Source organism: Podarcis raffonei, chromosome 7, assembly GCF_027172205.1.
Source record: "Podarcis raffonei isolate rPodRaf1 chromosome 7, rPodRaf1.pri, whole genome shotgun sequence".
In the NCBI taxonomy this organism is placed as follows: domain Eukaryota; kingdom Metazoa; phylum Chordata; class Lepidosauria; order Squamata; family Lacertidae; genus Podarcis; species Podarcis raffonei.
This window is the reverse complement of record NC_070608.1, coordinates 63,109,059-63,133,039: the sequence shown is the minus strand read 5'-3', so window position 1 is coordinate 63,133,039 and position 23,981 is coordinate 63,109,059. Positions and strand designations below refer to the sequence as shown.

At 42.4% G+C, this 23,981-nt stretch overlaps 1 protein-coding gene across 1 annotated transcript in view; it reads right to left on the bottom strand.

Moving 5' to 3' along the window:
* LOC128417530 (uncharacterized) overlaps positions 1-23,981 on the bottom strand; it is a gene marked incomplete at its 5' end in the record, with an annotated part of 128,784 nt that overhangs the window by 58,994 nt on the left and 45,809 nt on the right. The window contains 4 exons of the mRNA XM_053396325.1: positions 10,045-10,166; positions 13,594-13,682; positions 21,458-21,521; positions 21,652-21,933. Of these exons, the coding sequence (XP_053252300.1) occupies positions 10,045-10,166; positions 13,594-13,682; positions 21,458-21,521; positions 21,652-21,933 (557 nt within the window). The remainder of the gene's footprint in view (positions 1-10,044; positions 10,167-13,593; positions 13,683-21,457; positions 21,522-21,651; positions 21,934-23,981) is intronic.

The window sequence follows — 23,981 nt, the reverse complement described above, 5'->3', positions numbered from 1 at the left end:
CCAGAGCTCTTTATGACAGCTGAGTGACAGGAAGCTACAGCTACATAGGAACTGCACTGGGAGTGATGGTTATGTATGCAATCATGTGCCAAAGGATGGATGTCCTTTAGTGTAATGAAAACTTCTGTGAACTAATTCAGAGTGAAAAACAAGCTGCTTTCCTTTTTGGAAGGCTTAAACTTGAGCTAAATTCAAATCCATTTAACCCAAGGAGGTAAAGTAAAAGACAAAGAGAAATATCATATTCACCTCAAGAAAGATCCCTTGAGATCCTGCTCACCTCAGGCGAGATAGGGCTCAGCAAAGGTCACCATTTGGGAACCAAGACTTGACATAATTTAGCACCCTGGATAAGTCCAGCGTCAGACTGGAAAAGAAATGGCTTTTTTTCTTTCCTGTCTTCTCCCATTTAATGCAAAGCAGTAAACGAAAATGCTACAAGGCACTCATGCTGGCATGACAAATTTCAAGTCAATAAGTCTTTCTTGCTGTTGCCAAGATGTACACTGAGATTTGGTGCTTGGCATTCAAAATTAGATAACCTTCCTTGAGTAACTACATTCACTGTATCTACAAGAACGAGGAATAAATCAACAATAATTGAAGTACTAAAAGTGTCTAATTTCCAGCACAGTGCTTCAAGCAACAACTGAAATTAAAAAACTGTTAAAACGCAGCTACATACCCATACGATCTTGTCATGAATGCACTGAAGCAGAGGTTAAGAAAAAAAGAATAAATATGCATTCTTAGTTGAAAGTAATGTTCTTCCATAAACGGGTGGGATGAATTGAGGAAATGTCAGGTCTCATGTGGGTACCATGCACCTCATAGGCAAAGATTCTGTATGAGCATCTCAAGCAAGAAATGAAATGGCTGTTGTGCATAGGCTTTGCATAGGTAGCAGTGGGGATGGGCTGTTGTATGAACCTGGTCCTCCAGTCCCATGTTCAACACTTTTAACCGGTATTCAATAACTATCTCCCTTACGACTCCCAGAGTCATTTCTGGGATGTGTCTCCTCCCTGGAGCACTGAATCATAGGATCCATCTGCAAAGGAGCCAAAATTCACATCTGAAACTCCATCAAGTGGACAGCACATTTTAAAATGCTTTTACCTGCTGAGCCGGCTTCTATTTTTAAGCTGCTACTGTATTCCTTTTGTGGGATTGCTTAGATTTTAATCACTGTAAGCTGCCCTGAGTAACGTGAATGCACTAGAAGGGTGGGGTAGAACAAGTGCAACTCATCACCTGAATCCATTTTCAGGTAATGCACACTGTTCCCAGCCCTGTCTTTAATGAGATCATCTTCTGTATTATATATCATGCCCACCAGAAAGTCTTTTCCCTATAGCTGTGACCTTTGGTCCCCACTTTGTTCATTCCCTTGGGTTTTGTATTCACTGGACAGCTCCACCTCTACTCTCCCCGCTCCCAGATGCTCCAACCCTCTGAATTGCTGCTGGAGTCAAACTTTTTCAGCTTTACCTAGTTCCCTTCCCTTTCTTCATCTCACTGTCCCCATGATTTTAAACTGTGTTTCTTGGTTTTGTTCAGATTAGTCAAGACCCATGCAGGAAACCTTTGCCTATTTTTAACCATATCCATAAGGTGCTTTCCTAACAGTAGTGGACTGTGTGGTGGGAAAGGGGAAGAGGAAGCCTGAATGCATCTGGGATTGGGAAGAGAAACAAACTATGGTTAAGGAAAGGCATTGAGTTCACACATAACAACATGCAATAGTTAAGTCAAGGTTCACTAGCCAACAACAAACCAGGGATGAACGTTGGTCTTTCAAATTTCAGCAGCACCCTGTGTGAGGCCATAGTTTGGAATTTCAAAGGGGACTGGCTTTACAGGCAAGCAATGCCTAGGATAAACATCAGAGGCTAATTTAAAGCTCTATAAAAATACTCCACCATGTACAGTATATCTGATAGGGAGACATTAGTTTTTACACTTTGATTGAAAAGTTTAAGGGGGAAGCGGTTGTTTCTCAGAGAAAAAACAACTTTTAAAAAACAGCACTCAGGCATGCTGCAAGCAAGGATGATTGAACCAGAGGATTTTGTCTCTCACGTGGCCAAGCTAAATCCTGCAAAAGCAAACTGCACAGAGTGTTTTCAATCATTATACCTCAGTGGAAAACTAAAAATCAAAAGTGGGCAAGATCTAGGAATGAGCACTAGGAGCCTCCTCCACCCCCTGACCGGCCGCCTGCCTAAATCACACCAGTGCGCTCCCTCGTCTCTTTAAAGCTCAGCTAGAGAATGTAATTCACACCTCTGTAACATTCGTGAACAACTGCTGCAAATTCCCAGTTTGCAGGGCTTCCTGTTAAATCAAGAGACAGATAAAGTATAGTTTTATTCACAATTGAACAAGCAGGCCTTTAAACACATCCTGTACGTATAATCCATTTGCCTATCCTCTTTCCCTCTTCCCAGTTTCTCTTCTGCCTGCCAGAGCCATTTCAAGATGATCTGCAAAGACCAAAAACAACAACAACATTTCCTGCTCCCTGCTAACCCCAAGTAGTCAGATGTTCCAAGATCAGTTTTGGACCAGAACTGAAAATAAAGACGAAAGGAGTGAGGTATGAGTTGAACTTGGGGCATATTTAGGAATTGCAAGACTCTCTGCAGAGGGGGAAATAACAATATGGGATGGGTAGCTAATGTAAAGGAAATCCATTGACCTGCACTTCAAGAGCCAATCCCCCTGCCCAGGATAAGGGACATGATACATTATTGCCCCTTTACCCATGACATACAATTAAGGATTGTAGGGAAGCCCCTTCCCTCCTGAGGGTCCACAATTCTGATCAGGTAGATGTTCCATATCCAGCCCACAGGACCCAGGGCCCGGAGCAACTAGTCTCAGGAAATGCCCATCATCCTGTAGGGATGGTGTACAACCAATATAAGCTAGAAGCCCCCAAGGCGTTTCTTGATCCTGCAGGATTATTTAGACGGCTCTGAGTACTGATGGTGTTGTATGAGATGTACTAATGATAATGCACAAAAGCACACCCCTTAAAATCATAGAATGCTAGAGCTGGATCCCTACCCCAGGGGTCCTCTGGTCTAACACCCTGCAATGTAGGAATCCTGTCCACAACTGTCCCTGGGTGGGCTCGAACCACCAACCTTCTGGTTAACTGGCAGGTGCATTGACCCGCTGCACCACAAGGGGAGATGGGGGAGCACAGCTTGATGGATCCCTATTCTTTGCCAACACACTGCCATATTTAAGGTGAAGAAGGGTTTCTCTTTGATGATTCTGGGGATCTTCTCGCCTTCCACTGTAGCATCTGAATGTTCACTTGCTTGCTTGAACTGACCATTGGCTATTGTCTGGGTGGTTGGTGGGAAGTGAATTCTAAGACACTTGTCCTGGAGGCACTTCTAGCATTCATGAATATATGAAATTCCCTTATACTGAATCAGGCCATTGGTTCATCTAGCTGTCTTCTCTGCAGGTCTCCAAGATCTCATGCAGACAGCCTGGCCAATTCTACTATCTGTGTTCTTTTTGAATAGAGATGCCAGGAGCCATCTGCATACAAACTGTGTGATCTGCTGTTGAGCGGTGACATCAACCCCATGCTCCTTGTGGTCTCTCTTCTTACAGCTCATACTAACCTGGGTGAAATGGGACATTACAGAACATCTGGATGATATTGAACCGATAGGAATGTTTGTACTAATAGAAACCTCCCTCAAGCTGGAATAAATGACTTTGAAGCCTCTTTCATCTCTGTTGTTCTATGATTCTACAGGTACTAGCATATCCTCTGGAATAATCCTATTACAGTAAATGGGATTTCTTCATAATGAATAGACTCTGAGCTACAACTCTGACTCACATGCAAATTAATATTCCCCAAATATTTGCAGTGCTGTAGCTTAATCTTGTACCCCTTAATAAGAGCCAGAAGCTCCTTACAGCACTTTTGTTTTGTAGTTCTCTTAAAAGGGAAATGTTGGGCTTAACATGATTTTTCTTGTTCCTTATTGTTTATTTGCATCACTTATTTGGTTTCACATGAAATGCATCACAACCCTCATGTCAACCATCCTCTCAGCAGGCCTTTGAAACAGATAGTTGTTGCCAATTTGAGGATGAAAAGCTGAGGATGACATGCAGCAATTTATTCATTACAACGATTCACTTACTTGCATGGGACTTGTGAGGTCTAATCCCATCCCATGCACCTAAAGATGGTTACAGTCCCATCCACTGACTTCAGGAAATTGGCGAAGGGCCATAGCTCAGTGGTAAAGCATCTGCTTTGCATGAAGGTCCCAGGTTCAATCCCCAGCATCTTCAGGTAGGGCTTTGTGAGGTCACTGCCTGAAACCCTGGAGAGCTGCCACCAGTCAGTGTAGACTATACTGCACTAGGTGGACCAATGGTCTGACTTAGTATATGGCAGCTTCCTATAGGCTTGATCTGCCTATAAAGAGTTCTTTAAGAGTGTGACATGCTTTACAGGCATTTACACAAGACTAAAACCAAATCTGACTGCTTATTCTTGTTCAGGCAGTTTTACCTACGATTCGGACATCTGCAGAAATGGTAACAAATTGGCCAGAAGTGAAGCTGAAACACTGAAACTTTTCCCCTTTTAAAGAAGAAAACAAAGCATCACATAGCCTAAATAAAATGTAAAATAGATCTCAGGAAGAATCCTAAGATATATTTTTTTCAAACAGCCAAGATTAATTTCAAATATTTTGAACACACAGGCAATCATTTGCTTCCAATGGATAATTCATTCTGCTCCCTACTTACTCAGTGTAAAATCAATCTGTTCTGTTTGTATGACATAAACAACAAGCAGTTTCACAAGAATGAGGCAAACCATATGTGAAGGTGTTTAAGAAAACACAACAGGGAATACACTGTGCAAAGAAGCATCTGCATTTATTTCAATGTCAAATCACTTGTGTGTTATAAAAAATGAAAGTTTATTGTTTTTGCTAAAAACAATGTCACCACGGCACTGCAGCACTTACAATTAACTCTTGCTTTCCTTCAAGCTCTCAGATTCATGTGTCCCCTATGGGAAGCAGGTGGAAATAAACCTGATGGTTTTTAAGCACTGTGATTTCAGTGCCAGTTTTAAGACTGATTTCATACACTGCCGAGTACATTATGGTTTAATGGAACTGCGTCACTGACAATGGCTAATCCAGCCTCCCCAACCTGGCACCCCTCTGGAGGTTGTGGCAGTAGCAGTCGGCAGAGCTAACCATCACCAATGTCACTGTGGCTTATTGAGAGGGAGAGGGGTAAGACTGCAGCAAAGCTGGCACAGTGCAAATGCACCCATGTTGTTGTTTAGTCGTTTAGTCTTGTCCGACTCTTCGTGACCCCATGGACCAGAGCACGCCAGGCACTCCTGTCTTCCCCTGCCTCCCGCAGTTTGGTCAAACTCATGCTGGTAGCTTCGAGAACACTGTCCAACCATCTCATCCTCCGTCGTCCCCTTCTCCTTGTGCCCTCCATCTTTCCCAACATCAGGGTCTTTTCCAGGGAGTCTTCTCTTCTCATGAGGTGGCCAAAGTATTGAAGCCTCAGCTTCACAATCTGTCCTTCCAGTGAGCATTCAGGGCTGATTTCCTTAAGAATGGATAGGTTTGATCTTCTCGCAGTCCATGGGACTCTCAAGAGTCTCCTCCAGCACCATAATTCAAAAGCATCAATTCTTCGGCGATCAGCCTTCTTTATGGTCCAGCTCTCACTTCCATACATCACTACTAGGAAAACCATAGCTTTAACTATACGGACCTTTGTTGGCAAGGTGATGTCTCTGCTTTTTAAGATGCTGTCTAGGTTTGTTATTGCTTTTCTCCCAAGAAGCAGGCGTCTTTTAATTTCGTGACTGCTGTCACCATCTGCAGTGATCATGGAGCCCAAGAAATTAAAATCTCTCACTGCCTCCATTTCTTCCCCTTCTGTTTGCCATAGGAGGTGCCGTATATGCATTTGCACTGTGCAGACCCTTCCTGCCCTCTTGCACCAGTGATGGGAGGTCAGGTAAGTTTTGCTGCCCCCACAACCTGCTACTGAGCTGCAAGCTGGCAATTCCTATTGGCCACAGGCAGCATAAAAGAGAAACACAACTGAACAAAATTTAAAAAAAAATATTGTGACCGGGAAAATATAGGGGACAATCATAGCTGAACTGTATTTTTACCTTTTTAAACATAAATTGTATCACTGAGAATGGGGAAAGAATTGAGTTTCTGCTAGGCAAAAAAACGGAGGTGGTGAGAGTTTTCTGAAGTCATCAAATGAAATGCTTTCTGGGCACCAAAGACTCTTGTCTCCTACATGAGCATAAGGGCTCCTGCTCATGGAGGGAACTGGAACCCAGCAGAGGCTCCACACTGGAGGATAGGGATAGTTCGGCAATTTCCACCAGCTCCCCACTCCCCTGCAGCCTCCTCCACAGCCAGCGACATAGCTAAACACTCGGGTGCCAGGTGCGGCCCATACATCCTGCAGCCAGGGGCAGGGCGCGCTGCATGGAGCCTCTCCGCCGCCTCTTCCTCAGCTGTAGGGCAGTTGGAGAGGCGGAGGGCAGGCACAAGTCCCACGCTGCCATTTCAGGGAGCATGGAACCTGCAGGCGCCCAAACCACCACATCACTCCCAGGAGAGACGTGTGGCTCGGGCACACTGCAGGCCCCACAGTAAGTGCCGGCCCCCGTGGTGTGGCGCCCAATGCCAGCCGCGTTTCGTTAAGTTTGTTGACTGAACTATAAAGTTTCATGAGCCCAATTTTTTCTTATTATTATTTTAAACTCATATTTTTGTCATTTTGTCACACCCCCCCTCAGTGATGACACCCGCATCCCTCGCACCCCCTTCCTCCACCACTGTCCACAGCCACCTCCTGCACTGTTCTGGAAAGTTCCTCAGTCATCTGGTGCACTTTTTCAGGGGGCTGCAGAGGGACGGCAGAATTGGCTAGATGATATAGATATAGATATAGAAGACATAGATATAGATGATATAGATATAGATATAGATGATATAGATATAGATAGATATATATCACCTTCTTCACTGCGAGTGGAACTCCACCAGGGGCAGCCCAAGACATTTTGGTACCTGAGGCAAACCACAAAATTGTGCCCCTCCTCACTGTTAGCGACAAAAAGCGGTATGAAGAATGACACCAGGAACAAGGGGGGAGTAAATATCTACACCGGAATCTGCTGCCCCTGTGGTTCCTGCCACCCAAGGTGGTTGCTTCACCTACCTGATGGTTGTACCGGCCCTGAAATCCACTGAGCCCATCTTCAGATCCAGCTCAATGTGCCCGTGAAGTAAGTGAGCAATAGATTGGGCCCTATATGTCCTTTGGGGTTTGCAGACTCATTTTATAAAGATTTCAAGGCTTGTCCACTTAGGGCTTCACATATTATTGAAGTATGCTATGAATTATAGCATTATGGAGACAAATATTGGCAGTGATAAGAGTAGCAGTTTTTGCAATCACTTAAAAAAAAAAAGTTTCAGGGCAATCCTGTCTTAAAATACACACTTCTTGGCTCCTGTATTCCAATTTTATGTTATTTTCAATTTTATTTTTTTACAAGGCAAAGATAATGGGGCGCCAGGATACTGAAAAAGCCCAAACCATTTTCAAGGCCATTGTTAGCTGGTAATTAATGCAGTACATGTATCACTTTGAAGATGGCTGGTAGTACAGCATTTTATGATAAATAGACTTTATGGGGTTTTTTTAAAAAGCAGGATTTTGTAAAAAGGCTACCCCAATAAATGATTTACCAGCTCCAGTAAAAGATCAAGGAAATTGCTCAGATTGCATCTCAGAGTATCTAAAACTCTGATGTTTATGGAAACCTAAAAAGCTCCTAGACCTAAAGCCCCATTATTTTTTATTTTTATTTTTGTCTCTAATCATCTAACATAATATATTGTTAAAGAACTAGTAGAGGAAGGTCTGGGATCAGAGAAAGGGAGCAGCCCTTCAGAGACAAGTTGGGGAGATAGTGCGGGAGCAGAGAAATGAAGAAGATAAACAATAGACAGCTTAGAGCCTGCCCTTTGTTGATCTCATTGCTACCCAGCATTGCGTAGAATTTTTGTGCAGCAACACACCGATTTGCTAAGCCTCTGCCTCTAGGGTGCAGAGATGTTATTGCACTACAGTTCTCATCATCCCTGACCACTGGTCCTGCAACTAGGGATGATGGGAGTTATAGTCCAAAAAAAGCTGGAAAGCCAAGTTTGAGGAACCCTGATATAGCCCATCATTATCTACTCTGGCTGGCAGTAGCTCCCCAGGGTCTTTGACAGAGAATCATTTGGCTATCACATGCTGCTCAAACTTTTGGTAACTGGAAATGCCAGTGACCAAACCTGCAGCTTTCCACATGTGACACGCGCAATGCTCTTTTGCTAAGCTATCATTCCCTCCCCACAAAGCCACTGGTCCCTGCTTTCCTGCTAGGGCTAGAACTGGAAACTTCCTGCTCTATAAGCAACAGCTCTGAGTGACAATTCAACAAGCCACTCAGATGGAGCAGGGTATGGGTGGGCCACTGAATAGAGTTCCCAATTTTTGATTTGATAGCAACCTTCCTGGCAGCTGGTGAATCTAAGGTGGGCCAGTAGTCAATAGACAAACAGTGGGATTTAGGGTAGAGCAAGTAAGAGAGTGGTAGAGCTGGGCAGGGCAGGGCGAATCACATAAATAAGAAATAATAATATTTGATTATCAAACAAATATTATTTTCAAAGATCAATCCTTTCTTATAAGGGATGGAACAGAGATTTGATCCCATTCGAATTTAAAAGTGAATGTACATAATTAGCACTTTCAATGCGCAAACTGAAACAAAGCCATCCTTTGACATTCACACCGAATTTTGCAATGCAGTTTTCCAGGCAAGTCGTGTCTACAAAAATCCATTCTATCAGGGGAAACGGATTTGCATAAATAAATAAATATTAGGGAAATTATGTATATCAAGAGAAATTTGCACTAAAATACTGTAGAATTTTCACGATGATCTTTTTATGATAAAAATCGCAAATAATGATGTAGAAATGTGGAGATCTGAATTTAAGATTGGAACAAAATGAGAAACAGGAATTGACAGATTCGCCCACTCCTACTTCCTTATTAAACTTCCTCCTGCCCGCTCATCATTTCATAATCAGATTCCGAAAGCAATAGCCTTAATTGTGATCTTAAGTACTCCACATGGGGCCAGTGGGGATTGTTTGAAATCATAACTGCCAAGGCGAGCATGTACCTCATGTCTAATAAATCAGGCAGAAAAAGGGGCTGGCAGCATTTTGCCACTTCAGTCACTTCTGTTTTGAAATTTGCAACGTGGGTTTGGGTTGGGGAAATAGATATGCATGCCTTATTACGCAGGCATTATTACGCATGTCATCAGCTACTCATAGTGGTCCTTTCCTCTCTTTCACTTTCTCTCTTAAAAAAAAGTGTCTAGGAAATATTTCTGCACAAATTGTTAGCTTTGAAGAGACTAGGAGTTCTTGTAAGATGCTTCTCATAAGGTAGAGCAGGCACTCTGAAGCCAGCAGGAAAGAGGGCGAGAGAGAGGGGGGGGGATGCAGCATGTTTTGTCTAACTGAAAACTCCAGGCAAAACACAGAGGCTGGCAGAATATAAAATAAGGATTTGGCAAGAATCTTGTGGTTAGAGCAGCTACTTGTGCAGCTACTCTTTTAAAAAGAAATGCCCAGGGGTCTTTAATAACCACAAATGGCCAGGAACTCATTTTTATGGCTGATTCAAACGGCATCACTTCCAGCAACAGAAGAAATGAAATGTATTTTCTGATTCCAGAAATAACGAACAGCCTCGGTACTAAATCACCACTTATTTCAACTGTCATGTTTCCTTAGATAGTTTTGCTTCTATTGCCCCCGCCCCACCCTGACCTAAAGAGGGGAAAAAACCAACATGCTTTGCATAGCTCTACAGGAGTAAACTAAAAACAAACTGAAAAATCAGTTTGCTCACCATACGGAGAATCTGTGTTTCTCTAACTCCTCCAGATAAGATGTTACACGGAAAGCTGGTTCATTTAGTCCGATCCCAGAACTTCCTTGGCCACACACGTTGCTGGGATCATTCTGGCTCGTCTAAAAATAACAGTCATAAATAAGGGAGATTAAGTGGCCAAAACAATGCACTAGAGATTTTACAACTCCTGTTTGAACGGCCTTGTTTGGGAACTACTTTATATATTTGAAATAATCTAGCGAACTCTGCAGTGCAGCACCATGGTTTTAACACACAAATAGCAAAGGAATTTGGTTAGCTTTGACTCACACACTTTCATCTTTGTAAGTGCACCCAATTTGTCACTTGGTCCTTAAGAAATGGGGAATAAAACCCTAAATGTTCAGCCCGGGCAATAGATATTTAGAGCAGATAGGATACAAAGTGGCTTTGCACAGTGATGAAACTGGATTTTTCTCTGCGAAACGACTGGCATATAACATAATTGCTGAGACCATTAGGCACTGGTCTAGGCCACAGTGCAACCACCTGCAACCCTGGAGTTGGTTAATAATGTCTTAATATTCTTGAACTGCAAGCCCATCATCCCCCAGCCAGCATGGGCAATGCTCAGGGTTGCTTGGAGCTGTAGTCCAGCAATGTTTGGGGATTGGTTCTAGACAACAGTAGTGGCTCATTTAGGAGCAGGGAGTGGAGGCAGTCATGTTCTCTCAGCAACAGCGGTGCTGCATTTGCTGCCATGTGGATGGGGTGAGGCAGAGGTGAGGCCAGGGGAACTTTGGTTAGGCAGCGGTGCCCTTGCAGGTGCACCTGTGGGGCTGCCCCCATCCCAACTCACCCCATCTGTGCTCTAACCAGCACAGCATTGTCACAATTTGCTGCCCCCCTTTAGAGCAAGTAGAACACTAGAAATACTTAACTGACCAATCACATCAGTTCGCCCCCCCCCCCGAAAAAAGTCCTGCCCTCCCAAATCCTGGCTACGCCCATGCAAGCTACCACTGCTGGACGGTATGTAAACAGGAAAGTGGGACCCTCTATCAGGTACTCTTGGTTTTGTAGCCTCACTCCTGTTTTAGGTATTCCAAGTTACTACTGCCCCTTTTTGCCTCTTGAATGGGATATCATTCACATACAAGAAAAACAGGACTTCTAGTTAATGACACATCCTAATCCTGGCGTGCTCTGGTCCATGGGGTCACGAAGAGTCGGACACGACTAAACAACAACAACAACAAATTCTCATTATAATCCGACAGTTTGGGTGAGCCATAGATTACTACGTTCAGATGCAACAGCAAACTATGGTTTGCCTCTGGTTAGAAGTGGATGTACCTCATCCTGTATCTTCCCTTGTATTGCAGAGGAAGAGGGGAGGGGAAGAGGGAGCAGGAGTGCCAACTTGGTATTGCAACTGTGGGTGCCTGGGGTCGTGGGTGCCATGCAGCGTGCATGGCCCTAGCACTGACATTTTGTGGGTGCTCAGCACCCAGGGCCCCAGGGAGTTGGCGCCTATGTGAGGGAGCATGTGAGCCTGCGGCAATCAGAGGTTTTGGCAAAGTCATCTGAATGCAGCATGGTGTTGCACATGCCGGTCTACAAGAAGTCTGAGATTTCAAAACTAGTTGCCTGTGCAAAGCGTTGACACACTCTCTGCAAGCTTATGAGTCAGAATTACAGCATTCAAGATGCAAAGCAAGAAGGCATTAAAACGGATTATACGTGAACTTCACTGGGTTGTGTTTGATCATGCACATGACTCAGAACCAGATCTTATGTCAAAGGCATGAGGGTGTGGCTCCAGGAAGCTTTTACTTTCTCACAATGATCGCATGGGCATAAGCACTTTGTGCCCTTTAATAACAATACGTTAATAACTTAATTACACACAGTGCAATGCTCTGAACAACATCAAATAAGATGTCACTGTATTGCTCTTTAGGCCAACAAAACATCAGAAGAACAAAAATAGCAGTAATTAGGCTGAGGCATGGAAGTCCCTTAGAAGGCTCTGAACATCTCTCCTTCTCCAAATGTAACTTCTTACATTTTCCTCCAGCAAGGGTGCTTTTGTTTTCTGGGTTTTGTTTTAAAAGTACAGTGGACATGACTCAGAGGGAAAATGAGGTGCACTTAAACCCCATTGAAATAAACACCACTTAACTGCTTAGCTATGTGCATGCTTATTTATGAAGCTTTCTCTCCAAATGCTGGAGGTACCTAACAAATGCCAATATAAACAATCCAAATTTAATAAGTTAACTTAGACCAACTTATTAATTCATTTCAAGTTTATACCACCCTTCAATTATATTCCTGGAGCAGCTAACAGAAGAAAAATAATGTAGTATACATCCACTTATGACTATTGCTCTGGAACTATTTCACTTCATGAAATAATACTGCATTATAATAAATAATGGGTTTATTGCTCATTCAAGCAATGGGTTGGTTTGAGACTTGTATTGGATGGAACTTTCCTAATGGAGAAGAAGGGGGTGTTCTTATCAGGTTCTGCATGCAGGCTTCTCATAGGCATCTGGTTGGCCATTTTGAGAACAAGATTTGGACAAAATGGGCCATTGACTTGATCCAGCAGGACTGTCTTATGTTCTTATGAAGATATTATATTAACTTCCCAAGGTTTATAGGACTTTACAGGTAATCCCTAGCCCCTTGTGTTTGATCTGGTAGCATATTAAATATTAGGTGTTTGGTACCATGCCTACAGACTTTGAAGAAGCATGAACTCAGGGCGAAAAGGAGAAAGGAGCTACGAGGAAGGCACATTTTGGAAACCCTCGCCGTGTCAACTCCCACCCAGAAACCTATGTCCACACTGCGTAAGGACATGTAGATCCAGAATTGGCCTCCACAGTCATGTACAGACTCACTGTTAAGAGCATGTTTATGGAAGACAATCTTACTTGACTACAAGTGATTGCCAAAGAAGAGGAGGAGGAAGAAAACCATGCCTACAAGTATTTGTTTAGTGATAAAATTCCAGCGATTTTTGGGGGGAGGGGAACTCAAAAAGAAAGTACAAGAATTTAAAAATGGTTTTTGATGGGTTGGTCCTTTTCCAAAAGAGAATTGCTCAGTTTCACTATCATCATATGATGGACTCTAAAACCCAAACACCCTTTTGAAGGGAGCAGGTAGAAACAGAAGTGAGAATACCCAATAAACCATAAAAGTTCAGCAAAGAAAATAACCAGCTAATTACCACTTCAAAGATTGGCAGGTATTGGTGAGCTGTTAAGGGGTTTATTTAGCCAAAGACTTTGGCAGAGCGGGGAAAAGGTGTGTTCTGAGCCATAAAAAAGTTTTACTGGCATTGCTGAGTTCACAAAATGTCAGCAGTTTTTCTCCAAATGCACAAAAAAACAAAACTCCACTGCAAGTCAAGGATGCCTTTTGAAATCACTGCAATTTATAAGGCAATTGTAGATATAGATGATAGACAGATAGATAGATGATAAATAGAGAGAGAGAGAGAGAGAGAGAGAGAGAGAGATGATAGATAGAAGATAGATAGATCCTTACTTTGCTATATATACCATGAGCTTCCTTCACTGAGACCAGATCACAATTCTTATCAGACGAATCAGAGCTGATTGGATATGGCTCATTTCCTAAGCAGAGAAAGCACAACAAATATGTAATTCAAATGGCTGAAAATATACTTGTTTCCATAATCATATTAGCATTAGCAAATTTTAAATAATTTAAGATTTATATCTTTAGCCTCAAGTATGCCGCCTGTATAATTCTCAATCACTTGCTTATAATGTTCACAAACTGAAACTAGTAATGACAACAACAAAAATACAGGCACAGCGGCCTACTATCGCTGATGTCCATGAGCTGGAACAAATGCAAGAAAACAGATTCAGGTATTAAACCCATCAAAATTATGTGCTTGCTTTCTTGCTTGCTTGCTTGCTTGCTTGCTTGCTTGTTTGTTTGCTGGTTGTTTGCTTTGGGAAGAAACATGCAGCACTTAACCAACTGTTGCATGAGATGCTTTTTCAAAGGCATAGGGTTAGCAAGGGACCCAAATTTCAGTAGTAAAATTCATGTGTCTGTTCTGTTTTGTTTCTCTTCTGTTTTGTTTCTGGTGCCCATGACATTGCTGATGATGAATAAGTAGAACTCAGATAACTCCCCTCTCTTGCATTCAAAGTACACATGAGGGGAATGGCGAGGCTGTGCAGGCTAGCCCTCTCCTTACCCCACCGAACCCAGGGCAGATGCAGGGTCGGATTTGATGAGGCCCTAAGCTACTGAAGGTAATGGGACCCTTTATATGTCCGGCTGTCCTTTGTCAGCAACAAATTGTACTTTTTTGTGTGTTGATTATATGCTATATGGTAATTTATGGACCTAATAGGTATCTAAAGCTATTTGCATATAACAAAATATGTCTTTTATCAAAGTAATTGTTGAACTGAAATACAATTAAGAAGTATATTTATAGTGAAATACAATTAAGAAGAAGTATAATAATACAATACAATTAAGAAGTGAAATAATTATTAAGCTCTAATTTAAAATGATTTTTTTATTCATGTATATCCAGTCTTTTTTTCTTTAAATTTTTTGGGGCCCCGAAGAGAGTGGGGCCCTAAGCTATACCTTGTTTAGCTTATACAGTGGTACCTTGGGTTACAGATGCTTCAGGTTACAGATGCTTCAGGTTACAGACTCTGCTAACCCAGTACCTTAGGTTAAGAACTTTGTTTCAGGATGAGAACAGAAATCGTGCGGAGGCGGCACGGAAGCAGCAGGAGGCCCCATTAGGTAAAGTGGTACCTCGGGTTAAGAACAGTTTCAGGCTAAGAAGAGACCTCCAGAATGAATTAAGTTCTTAACTCGAGGTACCACTGTATGTAAATCTGGCACTGGGCAGATGCTTTCAATGTACATCATAAGCAGCTCTTAGTGCACATCTAAGTATCATGGGTATTGTGAAATGACAGCCAATTGTTAGTCATTTAATCTATTGTTGCCATATTTCCACTGAGTCATATTTATTGATTTATTGCTTCACGTGACAGAATCATTGGATGGGTAACGGGTACTAACACCTTGATTTGGAAGGGGGGGGGTGCCAGTTATTGCTTTGCCTTAGGTAGTGAAACGTCTTGGGTAGGTGAGCTTCCTTGAGGAGAGTTTTCCATAACTGTGACCACACAACAGAAAAGGCCTAGTAGTCACCCACCATTACTGTTCACCATCGGGTTACCTCAATAAGGACTTCTAAAGGAGGCTCCCAAGTTCTGAAAGGCAAACCTACAGGTCAGAACCCGGAAAGGGGCCTTTTTGTTTGAGAGTTTCCTTCCCCCTGTTTTTCCTGTTTTAGAAACTGAGCAACCATTGCTGGACTACACTGGTGGCGGCGGCAACTGACAGGAGGGAAACCCCTCCACCACCTGTGCTGTTGTGCCACCATTTTATAACACTTCCTTCCTTCTTCAAAGAAAATTAGGTCAGTCTGTAAAATATTAATTAAAGAGCTAGGTCTTAGAGAACTTAAGAACCTAAGGCGAGTCTGCTGGATCAGGACAATGGCCTAATGTCTCGGACAGTGAGGTAGAACATAGCTTCCATGGTTGGTAAGCATTGCTGTGTGCTTCTGCCTCTCTAGCAACAGGAGAGAGAGAGAGAGAGAGAGAGAGAGAGAGAGAGCGAGCGCACTCTTCCAGATGACCTATTTATTGAGCCAGTGTGGTGTACTGGTTAGAGTGTTGGACTAGGACCTGGGAAACCAGGGTTCAAATCTCCACTTGACATGAAGCTCATTGGGTGACCTTTGGCCAGTTAATGTCTCTCAGTCTAACCTACCTCACAGGGTAGCTGTGGGGATTCACTGAGGAGGATAAAAATAATATTTGTTGCCCCAGCCACTCCATGTATGCCACCTTGAGCTCTTTTGAGGAAAAGGTGGGGTACAAATGCAATAAATAAATAATCCGATTTGCTTGCACAATGCTTGTGTGAAGGTTAGACTATGGTCTTTACTGAACATTCATTCTCATTTGTTTGCAGGAACGTTATATGACAACCAGCATTGATCCTGAATTCATCCTGATTTGTTTTGCAGTGGTTGTTGTACATCTTCCTGTTAATCATTTGTTCATCCCAAACTTTTCAGTGTGTTTTCTCCATCACTCTCCCAACCACAAATACATGTTTTTTAAAAAATGTATTTGTGGCAGCAGCATGATAGGGTGGTTTAATCCATATTCATTGAGTAAACCTAAATTTCTCATATGAGTTTCCACAAAATACAGAGAGCCTGGAGATGAAGGGGGGAAAGGGGAAAGAAAGGATTGGTATGCCTGAGTGAGACGTTGGAGAGGAAAACAAATTGAATATACTGTTGCTGAATGATTTTCCTGTGGGCGGTTGTGCTTTGGTTGGTGGAGGGGTTTTTTGAGCTTGTATTCTTCCCTTTATTTTCTGTATCACTGAGCTCATTACTTTTAACTCTAGATAGATTTCCTGGTAAAACACAATATACTTCTTCAGCAGCCATAAACTGTGAGGAGCTGCTTAAATTAAAGATCAATAAAAAAATTACAGGAGGAGAAAAGAAAATGTGTCATAAATAAAAAAGAGAGATGCTCTAAAAAAAAATGCTGTGCAATTAAACACAATGAAAATCTGAAATGAAATTAAATTTTGTTGTAATACATTTCCCATTCTTTTCTTCAAGAAAATTACCTCAGAAGTGGAAGGGATTTCTCTTCCCCTCCCCCTCCCCACGTAATTTAAATGTTAAGCGGCCAGATGTGTGTCTCATGCTTGAAGAGTTGAAGCTTTGCATTATTTAGCATATTAAGATTCACAGAATTTAAAAAAGGCTTCCTTTATTGCCTGAAGGTTCTAATTAAGTAAACCTTAGCTTGGTACATTTAAAACTTGCAATACAAGAGATTTTGTTTCTTTCTTGGATTTTTCTTTCTGTTCTTACTACAGGCACATCAGTATAATAAATGTGGAAAATACTTAAGATGCTATAATTTTTCTTTGGCTTGAGGAATTAAACCTATCTATTACTTTAAGAAGATTTTAATAGGGCCAGCAATCAGAAAGACATCTAACGACTCCAGACTACTTTTTTTTTATCATAGGAGTTTTTCATAGTTGCTAGAGAGGAAATGTGGCTTATAAAATTCTATGTAAAAATTCCCTCTCATATACACACTACTACTCAGCAAATTAGCCCCATGAAAACAAAAACGAGAATTGCACATTTCGTCTCTGCTAAACTGCATTCTTTCTTTTTTATAACATTTTATAATTGACCGCAAAATGCTATAAAGTGCTAATTAGATGCCCTATCAACTATGAGATGATGGAAGGAGTAGAACAGCTGCACTAGAAATTGTAATTAAAATGAAAATCCCACTGACAAGTCTAGGGACAATTATAAACCATACCCAAACATAAATATTTCTGCTTTCTTAGAAAAACAATGGGGGGAAAAGATCCAACATTGCCACTTTGCTGTAATTATTTTAGTAAATCAGCTCCAAAATCATTACATTCTTTGGCCTCCTGCATTTTCTTAAACCCACTGATTTTACAAGATTAAAAGCAGATTTCAGATTATCAGGTAAAAGGGCATGGTACAGTCCTCTGAATACATTCCAGAATGCAGCTAAGGGACTACGTCTTGAAGTATGAAGGGAGACAAGGGAATGACACTTTTCTCCTGGACATCTCAGTGTCTTTCGATACAATTGACCCATATATCCTTCTGGAACAGCTATCCAATTTGGGAGTTGGGGCACTGCTTTGCTGTGGCTCCATTCTTACCTGAACAGTTGGCCCCAGAAAATGGTGCCGGGGATTTATGTTTGGTCCCTTGGGGTTCCACGAGGACAATCTTATTCTCCATCCTATTTAATATCCACAAGAACCTGCTGGGTGGGGACATCTGGAGTTTGAAGCATGCTGTCATTAATATGTGGATAACACACAACTCTATTTCTCCCTTTTTTTCCTCAGCAGATACAGTGGTGGATGTTCTAAGGCAGGTGCCTGTCTCCAGAAATGGACTGGTTGAGCGCCAACAAGCTGAGGCCAAAGCCAAACAAGATGAAGATGCTGCTTGTAGATGATTCCCTTGGTCCAGATCAGATCTACAGAGGGTTGCACTCACCCGAGAGGATCACATTTGGAGCTACATCCACCATTGTCCCTGGAGGCAAAAGTGGCCTATGTTGCATGGAATTCACTTTGCCACCTTAGTCTGGTGCCCCAGGTACATCCCTATCTGGATGGGGATATCTTAGCATCAGTAAACTATGTTCTGGAAACCTCCTGTCTGGATTACTGCAATGTTTTATATGTGAGGTTGCCTTTGAAGGTGGTCCAGAAAGTTCAGCAGTTGCAGAATCTGGCTGCATATTTACTACCAAAGACCAGGCATTCACAACCTTCCACACCTGTCCTTGCATGCCCTGACTGCCAGTACATTTCCAAGCCAAATTCCAGGTGCTAACATTAACCTATAGAACCTAACGCAGCTTCAGGACCCTAGTACCTGAAGGAACGCCTCTTCCCATATAAGCCTACTTAGATATCAAGATCATATACAGAGGCCTTTCTTAGGAGGCCTCCTCCATTGGAAGAGTGGAGGATGGTAGTGAGGAAAAAGGACCTTTTCAGTGGTGGCTCCCTGACTACATAATGCTCTCCCCAGGGAAGCTCACCTGGTGCCTTCTGTGGCAGTTTTTTTGGTACCAAGCAAAGTCTCCCCCGGCTTAGTCTTTTTGGATTTTTTAGCAGTTTCATTAGTTTTAACAGTGACACTTTTTAAGGGCTTTGGAGTCAACATTTTCCTTCTGCTGACAGTTTTCAAATGTTGCTTCTTGGAGTTGTAATTTGGATGGGGAAACATATAATTATTATGATTTATTAGATTTATATACTGTCCCATCATCATAAGATCTCAGGGCAGTTCACAGAATAATATACAGGATAAAAACAAGTAAATAAGTAATAAAGGTAAAGGTAAAGGGACCCCTGACCATTAGGTCCAGTCGTGACTGACTCTGGGGTTGCGGCGCTCATCTCACTTTATTGGCCAAGGGAGCCGGCGTACAGTCATGTGGCCAGCATGACTAAGTCGCTTCTGGCGAACCAGAGCAGCGCATGGAAACGCCGTTTACCTTCCCGCCAGAGCGGTACCTATTTATCTACTTGCACTTTGATGTGCTTTCGAACTGCTAGGTTGGCAGGAGCAGGGACCGAGCAACGGGAGCTCACCCCATCACAGGGATTCGAACCGCCAGCCCTCTGATCGGCAAGTCCTAGGCTCTGTGGTTTAACCCACAGTGCCACCTGCGTCCCACAGCGCCACCTGCGTCCCAAATAAGTAATACAAAACAGCAAAACAATACCCCCCCCTCCTTCCCACAGACACATTTAAAAGGCTGTAGAATATTAATCAGCCAAAGACCTGGTTGAAGAACTTTTTCGCCTGGCACCTGAAAATATATAATGAAGGCACCAGACGAACCACTGGTGTTCTTATGTAATTTTGTTTATGGATTGTTTTTATTGTATTTCCTATTTTGTATGTTGCAATTCGCCTAGGAGCTCAAGGTGACCCACACATTTTAAAATAATAACAATAGTTGTTGCTGCTGCTTCTGCTGCTGTTTCCTGTGGTGGGGATTTTGTTATGTCATGTGTACACCAGGCTCTTATTAGAGAACAGTTTCTAGAAAACAGGCTAGAGCAACTGAAATGACAAGACACCAATTTCTTTTGCGACATAAATAAAATGATATTATCTGCCCGAACCCAAGACCCTACCCATGCACAATCTATCTAGGCATGGGGAAATGGAGGACGCAAACTCCTTTATTTCAGCAAATGTCACTGACCCCTTTGAAACACTGCCTATAAGGAATTATTGATAGGAGCAGCTTCTGGCGTTTTATCAAGTAATTACGTTTACATCCTATATATACAGCAGACACAGAGAAGCATGCTGCATGCTGGAAGCCATAGGCCCCTTGAAGTTGTATAGAATGGGAAGTGGAATAAGGAAAAGCCTGCTGCATTGCCACAGCAATTGCTTCATAAGTCAGCTAGGGAGCATAAATGTCATCTCTCCTAGGGCCTTTCCAGCTGATACAAGCTTCACACTCCCCTCTTAGCTCCCTTTGAACATGAGATCCATCCCAGAACCAGCAATGTGTCCCAACGTCCTGAATGAAGCCCACAAGCCATGTCTGGTGGCTCAGTGGAGTACGGAGTGGATCAGTTGTCAACCTATTTCAGTCCCTTGCTAATTTCACGTACAGTGGTACCTCGGGTTACATACGCTTCAGGTTACATACGCTTCAGGTTACAGACTCCGCTAACCCAGAAATAGTACCTCAGGTTAAGAACTTTGCTTCGGGGTGAGAACAGAAATCGTGCGGCAGTGGTGGGAGGCCCCATTAGCTAAAGTGGTGCTTCAGGTTAAGAACAGTTTCAGGTTAAGAACGGACCTCTGGAACAAATTAAGTACTTAACCCGAGGTACCATTGTATGTGCATAAAACTAGCTCTGTCTTGTTCCATTTGTGGGTGAATTGTTTTTTTGGGGGGATCCTCAAAAATCCACTGGGTTTTACCCTCATTTCCCTCACTCACTCACTTCCCAAAAAAATTACAAGGAGGTCTGAGTTGTGCTTTTCTTTCTTTCATTCATTCTTTCAACATTTTACAGCTACTTGGAATAGCTAGTAAATCCACCATGGTCGCACAGTTAAAAGAAACTTTTTAAAAAATGCTCCTTGGAAGTAACCATACATCATAATGTGGAGTGTCACTTCCTGGGAGCATATATTTTTTTAAGCCACGGAGGAAGTATTAGCTGCTCTAAGCAGCTGTAAAAGGTTAGCAGAAGGAAGCCCTCAGACCACTCCTCATAAGTACAGGACAGGCCTAAAGGCATGGATCAGTTTATGGATTAGGTGGCGTAATCTGCAAATTTGTGTTCTGATCCACACACACAGAAACAGCACAATAGTTTGAAAATGTATTTTCCCATGGCTGCTGGAAGATGAGAGTTTATTCCGTTCATCTGAGCTGCAAAATGATTTTAAGATCATGAATTAGGCAAGCCATGTGGGGAAGGAGACCTCTGTTAGCAAAGAGATGTTGCTAATAATACTGGTGTGAGGAGAGAAAGGGGAGAGCGGGAGACATCATGATCTGCAAATATAAACCGCCAAATAAAATGCAAAGGGGTGTAAAAATGTCGTAGAAACACCACCTCTAATCTGATGTTGTCAGTACACTCCACACACACCTTGTAATTGCAAACACATTGAGCCTAGACACACACACACACACACACACACACACGTGTTTTAGAGAGCGGCACGTCTTTTCTGTACCTTTTCTGCAGGGCTCTGTTTGATCCTTCACATTTGATTTAAACTTGTCCGTGGCTTCGCCTGCCTAGTGAAATAATTGACAGACGGTATCATTGGGGGTGTGGAGATGTGTGTTTTCGTAATCGAAAGACATATGCAAAGCAAATCTATTTTCAAAGTGTTAGCAAATTATCCGGAGCGATAAAAGCTCTGACCTGCTGGAAACATTTCAAGAGCTGGTCCTTTCTTTTCGTCCGAGTTTCTTTTGACACACACCGTTCCCAACCTTCTGCACCATTAAACTGCTTTCCCACTTCCTTTTCAACAGTGGGAATACTTCCCTTATGGGTGTCAGAATCTCTCGGAGAGGTCAAAGGTTGCTCTGTGGAGGAAATAACAAGCTGTGAAATGTAAAAGAACAATTCCTTCCACATGTTTCCTCGCTCTGAGAACAGCAAAGCACTGTCAGCCACCATCACTTCGGGATGGCCCAGGCCCTTGCAAAACAGCTCTGTCAAAACAAATTTACCATTAAAAGACCCGCGCAACTGTTTAAAGCTTTTTACTACCCCTCCAGTAGATGAGAATGTTGTTCACTGAAACCAAATGGGGTGCATTAAAAGCGACAACACCAGAGAAAGATGAGCCTGGCGTGGTCCAGCTAAAGCGAAAGAGGTGTGTGTACACATGGATGTGAATGCATTGTTTTAATTTGCAATGGGCAGCATGTGCTTCCCTTAAAATGGAACACTTTGGCTGGTTTGATTGCTCAAAAAACAATGACATGTCATAGGAAGTTTCCACGTGGGGGCTTTATCCCACAAAAGGGTTGTTCAGATCCAATGTTTCTGTGTATGTGATTAGCTTCCATAGTTTCCATTTTCCCCCATCATGGATCTTCGTTGCTATTCTTGCCACTTGCCATCCACTCCAGTGGGTGGAGCTTGATGGAAGGTTTTATCTCTGCTGTGCTTGTCTTCCCTTTTCCATAGTCACTCCTCTCACACCTTCCACTTCCTTCTCCCATTTTCAGCATGCAAGTCGGTATTTCTGCACCTTTATGCACACACCTTTACCAAAAAAAAAATCACCAGAAGTGCCCAAGATCACAATAACAAATGTTACCAGTATATTTCTGTCAGTTCTGCAATCCAAGACACATTCCAGCCTGGACACCGAAGTCCAGCTCCGAGCATAGCTGTCAACGTTTTCCTTCTTTTAAGGGAAATTCCCTTATTCCAAATAGTATTCCTTGCAAGAAAAGGGAAAAGTTGAAAGCTATGGCTCCGAGGGCCTTCACTGGGAGAAGTGAGGTTACAGGGAACCAGCCACAGGGCCTTCTCAGTAGTGGCGCCCACGCCATGGAATGCCCTCCCATCAGATGTCAAGGAAATAAACAATTATCTGACATTTAGAAAACATCTGAAGGCAGCCCTGTTTAGGGAAGTTTTTAATGGCTGATGTTTTATTATGTTTTATATGTGCTAGAAGCCACCCAGAGTGGCTGGGGAAACCAAACTAGATGGGTGGGGTATAAACAATAAAAAAAAATGTTTACTGCTATTGTTTTGTTTCTATTCTCATTTTAAAATGACAGAACTTCCACATTAGCAGGTCCTTGCAACAACAAAAAACAAGGGGTGGGAGGGAAATCTGTTTAAAGACAGATCTACCTAATACATGCATCCTGAAGCAATATGTGAACCCACAGATAGCCTTTGAAATCAGCATGTCTCCCAACAGTGTGATACAGTTCTCCATCCAAAAAAAATGTGTCCAATAATGTGTACTAGAGTATATGCATTCTTGCATGTATTAGTGAAATTGCATACAAATGTGTTCATAAGCCATCAGACCAAAAAGAGAGAGAGAGAAGCTGTACCAAACAGAAACTGACCGAAGCTGTGTCCACTCCTATTTTCTACGCATGTCACACTCAACCTAATGACATATATTTCTCCAGCATAAATTGTTGGGCTCGATTTGTGTCTGTTAGTTTATTAAACACGAGGTGAGAGAAATCAGCTTCTGCTAAATCACCTCCTTTGCTTTTGTGTTGGTTCTCTATTTTCCCTACTACTTGCTTGCAGTTTAATTGGATAGACATGCTTTCAGATTTCAACAGGAAGGAACAACAGGGAGATGCATCTGACAATGGCATTACTCATGTTATGATAAATGCATCACCTGACGGAATTTGAATCAGAGATCAAAAGGTGCTCAGACTTGAGAACACACGCAAAGTGGATTATTCGAACGTCTTCCTCCTTGCAAAACACCACATTACTTTTCAGGTATAGAATCTCTCTCCACCCCCCACTGCCAACTTTCAAGTGTGAATGAGCTGTCAATGTCTTTTTCACAATTAAGACACCTGCTATTAGAATCTAGTCTGGGGCCCATGTTGAATTTCACAAAAAGGCTGCCTTCAGATTGTGTTGTGTCTTGATAAGAAATGAATAATCACCACCCCACTCCTTACATTAAACATTACCCTGTGTTGTTTTTTTAAAAAAAATCATTTTCCTGAATGATCTGCTTCACT